The sequence below is a fragment of the Nelumbo lutea genome, chromosome 5, assembly GCF_056320005.1.
Source record: "Nelumbo lutea isolate HS-2025 chromosome 5, American lotus-T2T, whole genome shotgun sequence".
Taxonomy (NCBI): domain Eukaryota; kingdom Viridiplantae; phylum Streptophyta; class Magnoliopsida; order Proteales; family Nelumbonaceae; genus Nelumbo; species Nelumbo lutea.
In genome coordinates this window covers 15,394,445-15,404,803 of record NC_142688.1, presented here as the reverse complement: position 1 = coordinate 15,404,803, position 10,359 = coordinate 15,394,445, and the positions used below count along the sequence as shown (strand labels likewise).

The window sequence follows — 10,359 nt, the reverse complement described above, 5'->3', positions numbered from 1 at the left end:
GGCGTCTTATAGATTAATCTGGGCAACAATAAAGAAGAAAAATAGAGCATGGTGGACTGGGTTTAGTCTTATAGCAAAGAGGAGAGAGAGATGGGAGGTCATGGGGACTAGTGCTCTGATCGGTTGGGAGGTATTTGTCTATTGCAGTGCTAATGAACAAGGGAAATAATAGGAGGAGGAGGGGGGAGAGAGAGAGGGAGAGTTAATTAGTTAGTTAATTCTGGTTCATTGGTTCGAAGCGGCAATGGAGGGGGGAGAGGAATTAAGGAGAGAGAAAAAGAATGAAAGGAACATTTTTCTTTTTTTAATTTTTTAATTTAAAAAAAATATATGAAAATATAATGCGGTAAACACGCTATTTAGTTTTGTCGCACACATGAGATGGGGTGCCATGCAAACTAGTAACGTGTTTCAATCTCATTGGGATGGGGTAAGGTTATGTAGCAGAAGATACTCACGTGGAGTTTGGGCCTGTGTGGTTAGGACGAGCCTTTTGTGATATAAAGATCATGTGTTGGCTAGTTGAATGGCTCCACCAAGATTAGTAGCACTGGATCATGACCTCAATGCATGTGGTTGAGGTTTTCGTATGGTTTTTGTAGCACTTTGAGTTTGCAATCTAACAAATTTTTTACTTGATTTTTAAATATGATAAATGTTAAAGATACATCACTTTTTGGAACAAGAGGAAAGATCCATGTAAATTTGCTAAATGAATCAATAAAGCTGATATAATAATCAAAGTCAAATCGAGATACTACAGGGGCTAGTCCCCCAGAGATCTGAGTATACAAGTTCTAGTGGTGCAACAGCTTGAAATGAACTAGGAAAGAATGACAAGCGATGACTTTTGCCTAATTGACAAGCATAACAGAATAAATCTTTATTAAGAGAGATAGGAAGATTATTGACACAAACTACTTGCTTCAATGTTCTTGTAGCAGTGTGTCCTAATTTCTGATGCCACATATTCAGACCACACGTTCTCCAAGATAGGCAAATGGGTCAATGTTTGTGTCGGTACATACCATGATCAATGATTCCTTCCAGTAGAGTTTGCTTCAACTTCTGATCCTTCGCATAGAATTTAGATGGATGAAATTCAAAGAATACGTCATTGTCATTAGAAAATTGAGCAAAAGATAAAAGATTTTTTGTGACATATAGAACATACAATGTATCTTTGAGAAGTAATGGCTTATTAGAGCAAGGAATAGTTGAGGCACCAATGTGATTAATTTTCAAACTTGAGCCATTTCCAATTTTCAGTTGATATGAATCTGGTAATGGTTCCCCTGTTGCAGAGAGGGAATCAGCAATATTCTTGATTTTCAGCAAATAGTCTCCTATAGAGTGTGAGCCTTTCTTTAATTCATTTAAATCTAACCTCAGATGTATGATTCTTGCCTTGGATTTAGGAGCATAGATGGTTTCAAGAGAAGAGACCATACTTGATGAGATGTAGTACAACCCACTACATGAGACAGAACATGTTCTTATTAGAGAAGAAGTATCCAACTAACCAGAAGTTGGTCTTGGATTCTCCAAGCTTTGTATGCAAGGTTCTCAGTTTGATTGTTAGTGTTGGTTGAGGTTGAGCCTATGATGTATCGAGGTGGGAACTTGAGACTGCCATCAACATAAGGCATTAGTTGATGACCGTCCAACACAGGCAGCATTTGCAGACACCACAGGAGATAGTTATGGCGGTCTAGTTTGATGGAGATAAGTTGGGGTGACATTGGAGCACAAATTTACTGGTTCAGGTATTGATGGTGTTGTGGTTTGGGTGAGGGTTTGATTCGAGTTTGAGGTTGTCATGGTGATCAGGGAGGAGGAGGAGAGTTCGAGTCTTTCAAGGCTCTGATAGCATGAAACAGTTTGAGAGAAATGGTGATAAATACAAAGAAAATAAGAGATAAATGCAGAGAGAAAAAAGTGATAAATACAATAGTGGGTGAGAGTGTTTGAGTTTACTCTTGCTGGTTCATGGGAGGTGACGCTTACATGCCAGAGGGAACCTATGCCAATGATGACATGCTAAGCAACCATTTGGCTTTGAATACATCCGTGTGCTTAGATAATAGGGTAGCTCAATCAACTTAGACATGGGATTAGCATATGCAAAACTTCCCCTTCATGTACGTGGCGTAGTGATAGTCCATGCATTGTCCTCATGAGCAATTGTGTGCCCATGAGATACCCCGATAGCCATTAACTAAGGTTGGTGCCCCTTAAGGGATGTTAGTCTTTGGAGTGCCAACGCATGCACCCCAGGAGATGGACACCCCCCCCCCCCCCCTAAAGAAGATGCTAAGCTATTAAAGATATTCCAAAAATAAGCATTTGTTTTTCCAAAAATCATATTAAGACTATTTATTATTTACAATAATTCCAATCAACACATCCCACCAAAGGGTAGAAAGAACCTGCATTACGACCATGACCATCACACCCTAGTACATAGAAATTCCATATTTTCCCTTCATTACACATCCCAAAATTTCACCACTTGAGTATGCTACCTAGAACTTTTCCCAAGGAACACCACCCCAATGTATTAATTGGAAAATTCTCCCATAAGTGACAAGGGATATATTCTCAATGACAAAGGAACTGTTCCCATAGTCTATTACTGGGCACAGATTTGCATGAATGAATGAGAAGGGAGATATTCCCAGTGTGGAAACAACTGGTGGGTAGTAGATCCGAGCCCGAATTTCACACATCAAGAAAATTAGTGCACAAAGTAAAGTGGAAAACTGTAGATAGCAGTCAAATATAGTCCAACATGAACCCTGAGGCTATGGTGGAATTAGAAATACATGGATATTACAAAGTATAAACTATATAAGCCATGTTAAATCCAACTCAAGGGTGACGAGCAGTGATGCGCACTGTAAGTGGATTTTTCATGAGGAGCACAAACTTGAAGTCTTCGGTCAAATCGGGGGGTTGCCCCTCGACAGCACTAGACCATTGAAAGGCATTAACTATGTTAGCTATTACAAACCCCACATGAAGCTTCCCTACCTCCATTCCTGCACAAGCTCTCATTCCACCTCCAAATGGAAGGAAATAAGATAGTTTCATGGTTCCCGGCCGTATTTCATCAACCTCTTCTTGACGAGGCATGAACCGCTCAGGCATGTACTTCTCCGGTTCTGGCCACACATTTGGATTATAGTGTATAGCGTGAAGGTTTACCACCACTCTGGTACCTTGTGCCACCTTTGTTCCCATCAGAGTGGTCTCTGTGGCAGTCATGTGAGGCACCAAAGGAGCAACAGGCTTCAGTCTCAACGTCTCCTTCACAGCCGCTTGTAAATATTGCAGCTTGCTTACATCCTCAACCCTCACTATTTGTTGGGTACTGTCTATGTTCTTCTTGATGTCTTGGTAGAGTTTTTGTTGGACTCGTTGCTCATTGGTCAAAAGAGCAAGTGCCCAAGTTGCGGTGGAGGAGGTGCTATCGATGCCGAGTGTGAATACCTCTAAGATGGTGAATATGGTGACATCTTCGGGGATGTTATTGGAAAGAAGGAAGTGCAAATAGCAGTTTGGAGGAGGAACTGCTCTGAGAAAAGGGCGTATCAAATCCTCGACTCGGCGTTTCAGGTCGCATGCCTCCTGGAATGTGTGCTTGAGGCCGGGGAAGTGTCGGCCGAAGAAGAAGGCGTCGGCCAGATAGCCAACGCCACTGATGCGGATGATATCTTCAATGGCTTTATCAATTGCTTCGGAGAACTTGGCATCTTCAAAGTTGGGGCCGAAGCAAAGGCGGCATAGTAAACGCACCGAGGTACGGCGAATATGGTGAAAAGGCTTGACAAGGCCACCGTTGAGGGAGGCCTCTTCACGCATGTCTCGGAGCATCTGTGCAATATCTTTTTCTTGCAAGTGGGCTTGGCCGGAGATGCTGAGGGGGCCTAGGCCACCGCTTTGAAGGCCCTTGCGAAGACTGTGCCAGTGGGGGCTGGCGTCAGATGTGTGGATGGTGCGAGCCCCTGCCCACATGATCTTGTCAATGTAAGGATGATCACGAGCAGCGTAGTCTGAGGACTTGTTCACCAACACCTCCCAAGCCACCTCGTCGTCGCTCACAACAATAGTGGGCCGCCAGCTACCAAGCCAGATGGTCATCACACTCCCATGAACTTTGGCCAGTTTGGTTAGGGCCACATGAAACAAGCCATCGGCTCTAGATAGCTGGTGCATGTTACCTATGATGGGCAATTTCCTGGGTCCTGCCGGCCATTTCATGGCAGTGGGCGACGTTCTTCGCTTTCGAATCATCATCTGTACAATTGCGACCACGAAGATTACACTGGCAAGAATTAAACCCTGATTGCCCTGCATCTCCGTTAACAGTCTTTCTCTCTCTCTCTCCCTCCCTCCTTGCTCTACTCTTTGGTTTTGCAGGGTTGCACCGTTCAAGAGTCAAGACCCCTTTTATATGTAGCCGGCCCGGAGGTGGGAGTCCCTTAATCCTAGTATACAGTCAAAGTGACTGACTGGTAATTAGGGGTAATCTTCACCATCGCCAACCACAGCAACAACGGGTCAAACCAATGCATCTATCTAACTGATCAATCGCTATATAGCTATGCATGTTGTAACATCTTACACTACCTGATATGCCATATGTACCAAATTTTCGGTAGAGGCAAATTAAGCTCCAAGTTTTATGTTACGTTTAAGGTTGATGGATCCAAGGGTTACAATTCCAATCAACTTCCTACAGTTCGATTTCATTGACAAGTAAACTTAGAATCCAATGGCTCTGAGTCTACATGTTGCATTTGGTTTGAAGTCCTTCAAAGCAATTAATTTATAGTGGTATCCGACTCGGACCTGAAGAAATCTTTGCTGCGTTTGAATGTCATGTCCATGTAAAATTACATCGATAGAGTCGATGTAAAATTTTACTATTTCCAATGTTTAACTACACTGTACACAAATGCTGATAAAATTCGAATGAAATTTTATTATTTACATCACAAACAAACACAGCCTTAATAAAATCCCAAAATTGTCCAAATTATGTGATATTTCGCGAGCTTGTGCATGCAATCCTGGCAATGTCAAGAACGGGAATCACGTGGGTTTTACTTTTAACAAAGGTTTATATATAAATATAATAATAGGAAGTGAATGTAAAGGTGTCGAATATTGACTCCATTGGTTTTGATTTTGAAGACCAGCAAACTATATGTAGGAAGAGCATCGTCTATTTTAACATGATTGGATTTGGATAATACGTGCAAGTTACGCGAGGACCTCACCTCGGTGAGTATACAACGTTTCAGCGTGTCTCTTATCTGATATATCACTGTTTCTCAAATGATGATCATCTCATTCTCGACTGTCGTCGGTTGTGCTGGGGGTTGCTTTCTATGCTTCAACCCCCATTTAGAGCCCGTGGGCTGGGTTTAAGCTATGCTGCTTTGACTGAGCCGCCTTGAAGAAGAAGCTGTTCAAAGTTCGAACACTAGGAAGTTGGTTTCCTATATAACTGATGAATAATTAAGTGTTAAGTGTACTTAGACTTATTGGGTTTTTTATCAAATCATCAGTCGTTCTTCCTCGACATTCCTACCGTTCAAGCATCTGTCGTTCTTCCTCGACATTCCTACCGTTCAAGCATGGATATCGAATCGGAATAAGATGCTGTTTGGTACCAATGCGTTCCAAAAATTGTTTCCCCCCCAATTTTTTTGGAATTATATATTTATAATGGCAACTATATGAGTTATGACATGCATAACAAAAAAGCTGTTCTCATTTTCAAATTTTAATGTGCCAATTTTTTTTTTTTTTCCTTTGTAGCGTGTCAGTTTGGTTTGCTGAGGCAGTCGGAGTTACTATCATGCTTTCCAGCTTTGCATTGGGAATATATTTCTACTAATCTGCTTTATTTCTGGGGAGATATTTCCTATGTAACGTTGTAAGAGGCTTTTGGGACTGTGCGAACACGGGTTGCTAGCTCGCTGGCCTTATTGGCCTATTGGGTCGGGTGTGCTGCTTGGTTCTTGTTGTAGAGGTCCAATGAGGCATCCGAAATCCGAAGGTCTTATGTCTTAAAAGCTGGAGTTTTTGTAGAGGCTTGTTTGTGGCCTCCGCTGTATAAAACTTGTATACTTGTTCTTGTGGTTTTTAATAAATTTTTACTTTTTATCTTCTCAAAAAAAAAAAAAATAATAATGTGTCAGATCACTTTGGTGGTTGAAGAGATCACCGAGGCGAAAATCACAAAACTAATCATAGCACTAGCAGTAATGTTGTTTTTAAAAATAAGTGTTTATTTGGGCCATTGATTCCTTATTGGTATTTAGGAAATAAGATTGAAATAAGTGTTCATTTTAAAAATAAGTACTTATTTTTTAAGCTTAAATTTCTAACTTTTTTTAAGTACTTATACAATAAGTACTTATTCAATTTTTTTCTTCCAATATAGTCCCTATCTAAATTTTAAAATACCACTTATAAAATTATCCCTAGTTGAATTTTATAAAAGTACTTTTTAGAAAGCACTTTTATAAAAGTAATTTTATGAAAACATTTTTACAAAAGCACTTTTACAAAAACAATTTTAAGAAAAATCCTTACAAAAGTGCTTTCATCAGGAAAGCACTTTAGTAAAAGTAAAAGTAATTTTCATAAAAGTACTTTTATAAAAGAGCTTCTATAAACGTGCTTTTGTAACAAATGCTTTCATAAAAATATTCTTATAAAAATGTTTTTGTAAAAGTACTTTCACAAAAGTATTTTTATTAAAATAATTTATTAAAAGTGCTTTTATAAAAGTATTTTCATAAAAGTACTTTTGTAAAATTGCTTTCAAAGTGTGTATTTTGAAAATTTGAAAGAAAATGAAGGACAAAATAATCACAAATGCTTATTTAAGTGCTTATTAGAGAAAATGACTACCAAACACCCAATATAAGATAAGTGATTATTCGAATAAGCACTTGAAAAAGTTGGGTTGCAAATGCAAATAAGTGCTTATTTGAATAAGCACTTGTTTTTAAGCACTTATTCAATAAACACTTATTTTCAACTTAAGCACTCCCAAACATGGCCTAAATAGTGTTTCCATCTTTTCCCTAAGGTTGTGTTTGTTTCAGGTGTAAATTCAGTTTTACATCGATGAAAAAGTTAGCGCCGGTTCAGTGATCGATGGAAAATAAGACTGGGTGGATTTAAATCTTTACACTAATGATGTTTGGCTGCCACAGTGCAAAGTGAAAGGTTTCTACAGTTCTACTTTGTTTTTGCTCTAGAATCCTCCCTCAAGGATGTTACCAAATTTTGCTTCGATAAACTCTAGCTAAAAAATGAATCAAAGATCGACCGGGAAAATCATCAGCAAGAACTAACAGAGAGAGAAAAACAAAAGTTCTAGACTATTGAGAAGCTAAAACTAGAAGTTTCACATTAATGGGCTCTTCCCTAGTATTCACGATACAAAAATGTATTTAGCTAAAAAATGAATCAAAGATCGACCGGGAAAATCATCAGCAAGAACTAACAGAGAGAGAAAAATAAAAGTTCTAGACTATTGAGAAGCTAAAACTAGAAGTTTCACATTAATGGGCTCTTCCCTAGTATTCACGATACAAAAATGTATTTAGCTCAGCAAACCACAAAAATCTTTGAAGCAATTTAAAAGACCAGATTAGTTTAATAGATTTGAATGGTTTTCAAATGTTCTCTCTGATTCTTTTTTTCTCACGCTTCAGAAGTCGAAATGATGCACAGAAGAATCAAGTAGAACTTGAGCTTTCATCACCGATTATGCTGCCTTGAAAAGATGTTGATCTATCGCTTGGTATCTATTGATGCTCGGACTAGCCGAGGACAATAAGGTAATTTTACTTATGAGCTTCGGTGGAGATGGCTGAGGGCTTCGAAGGTCCGAATGATGGGAAGCTGAGGCCGAGGACCATGTCCAAGGTGGAAGGTCTCTTCGGATACTATAGTAGGCAAGGGCTGGTACTGGGTGTGATGTGCGAGGGGTCCTGCTAAGACAAAGGTGTTAGAGGCCTCGGGTGGATACCCAAGGTGAGGACTCCAACGATCAAATTAGTACAAGTGTAAAGTGAGTGAGGGGCATGAAACCGAAGGGTCCGGATGATGACTTAGATAGCAATCATGTTCTCAAAGGGGAGTAGTGCTTAGAGATTACTCAAACTCTAAATTGAATCCAAAGAATCCAGCCCCTTACCTTGTGGGGGCGCTTTGTATTTATAACCGGAATCGCATGGGAGTAATTGGGCCTGAATGGTCTAGATACGAGCTGTACGAGGGATTGGCGATATCCTCTGCCAGAGCCGCGCGGGGCTCTTGGATTGGGTCTGTTTGGTCTGCGCGTGAGCCTTGAGTGTCCCCATGGTATACTCAGGCTGGTGCCGTCTGGATGGACACGCGTCAGCCCCGTACGGGCCAGCCAAATGCATCTACAAGAATACACCAAATACGCAGAAGTTTGGTTTCTTCGACGAGTTGAAAATGAAAATGAAAATGGTTGCCTTAAAATTCAAGAATAATAGCAAAAGAAAGAAAAAGAGCTTGAAAGCAGAGAACGAGAGACTCCTCCCCTCAACCGACAACCTGCTCTTCGTCTCCGTTGCCAAGGGGAAACTGTCTATTTATAACGGATCATTTGGTTCTGGGCTTCCACACCCCACCCCGCCAGCCCATTTACCACCCCACACCCCTCTCTGGCTCCGGCTCTGTGAGGTCCCATTGTCCACCGGTTCCGGCTCCGTGAGGTCCCACTGTCCTCTGTCTTCTTTTCGTCACTTTTGCCATCGTGCTTCTCATCTTCGCTTTTCCGTGAGGTCCCACACCAACGACACAGTAGCAGAAGCTGCAAGTGAAGATGGGGGAAGTGGAGATGAGGCTGTCACCCCCTGTGATCGGAAAAGATAATGGAGAGTGTTATACCATTCTCTGATGAAATGGTTGTTCGGAAAAGATAATGATGGAGCAAAGGCTATTTGACCATTGCAGAGTTTTACACCAAAGACGATGGAAATTTTCATCGATTTTATGAGTGGAAATTTTCCACCGATGTCAAACTTACGTAAGTGAAGTTTTATACTAATTTACAGTGTAAAACAACACCTAAAACAAACATAAGAAAATTTGCACCGGGGTGTTCTAACCAAAGTTTTTTTTTTTTGGGGGGGGGGGCTTGCTATATCAACCAATAAGGGAGGTTAGGTGCAGGGAAGTTTTAGCATTTATAAGAAATCTCATGGGAGGTATAAGAACTTTCCCCAAAATGTTATAATGGTGCGAGTCTCATTAGTCTTTTAAATAAAATGAGTTATTTTTTTTAGTAAATAATTTCTGATTTAGTCTCCTAAATCATAAGAAGTTTAATGTAAACTAGCGGAGCCCATGAGAGAGCCCAATATCCAATATGATGATAAATGGATTCAATGGAAATGTGTGTGTGTGACAGAGAGAGAGAGAGAAAGAGAGGCAAGTTCAACCCATTATATCTGAAAATGAAATAAATAAGGGAAATGTTGTTTAAAATTTAAAATTTAATGAATATAAATAAACTAGTGTAATCAATGTATCAAAAAAAAAAAAAATCAAACCATGTATGTTTATGTAAAACACTGTAATGTAATTTAAAATTCTCCATGAATCGTAATATTTTTGAATTTAAATTACTGTTATGGTTAATTAATGATAATTTTTTAAATTACAGTAATTTAATTATATTATTATTACTTTATTTTTAATTTATGTAATTCAATTATCAATTTATAAATTTTTGTTAATTATCAATAGTTAAATTACATAAATTACGATTGATAATTTGAATTAGTAATCTATAATCATCAAATATGGCAATTTTCAGTATTATCTAATTTAATTATCCATTTATAATTTTTTGTTAATTATTCATAGTTAAAGTACATAAACTACAATTGATAATTTGAATTAGTAATTTTTAAATACTGTTCTGGTCAATTAACAGTGAATTTTAAATTGCAATTACTGTTACTTCATTTTTTAATTACATAGTTTTTAAAATTTAAATTGATAATTTTAAATTATCATTTGTAATTTAATTGATAATTAAATTCATAAATTAAAATTTAAAAAACAATTTTTAAATTACAATTTATATTGATTATTAAGAGTATTTTCCATTAACTGTAATTAATAATGATTTTTGTTAACTATAAATAACAATAATTGTTAGATATTTTAGAAATACCAATAGTTTGGTTAACTATAATTCATTTTCTCTCAAATTTATGTTATTTTTGTTTTTTCTTGTAATTTTCCTTTTAGCAGAAAGCAATAGTGTTAATTAATTAAAAAATATAAATA

The 10,359-nt window shown here is 38.3% G+C and overlaps 1 protein-coding gene and 1 long non-coding RNA gene across 2 annotated transcripts; both read right to left on the bottom strand.

Annotated features, from left to right (window-relative positions):
• Window positions 1–708: 708 nt before the first annotated feature.
• On the bottom strand, window positions 709–1,889 carry LOC148850565 (uncharacterized). The gene is made up of 2 exons (XR_016099983.1): window positions 1,524–1,889; window positions 709–1,295 (listed from the first exon to the last, which is right to left on the bottom strand). It is a non-coding gene; the product is annotated as an uncharacterized LOC148850565 (long non-coding RNA).
• Window positions 1,890–2,737: 848 nt separating this feature from the next.
• Window positions 2,738–5,002, bottom strand: LOC148850564 ((S)-canadine synthase-like). The gene has a single exon (XM_088947748.1). The coding sequence runs from the start codon at window positions 4,357–4,359 to the stop codon at window positions 2,872–2,874; it is 1,488 nt and encodes a 495-aa protein (XP_088803874.1). The 5' UTR covers window positions 4,360–5,002; the 3' UTR covers window positions 2,738–2,871.
• Window positions 5,003–10,359: the final 5,357 nt, after the last annotated feature.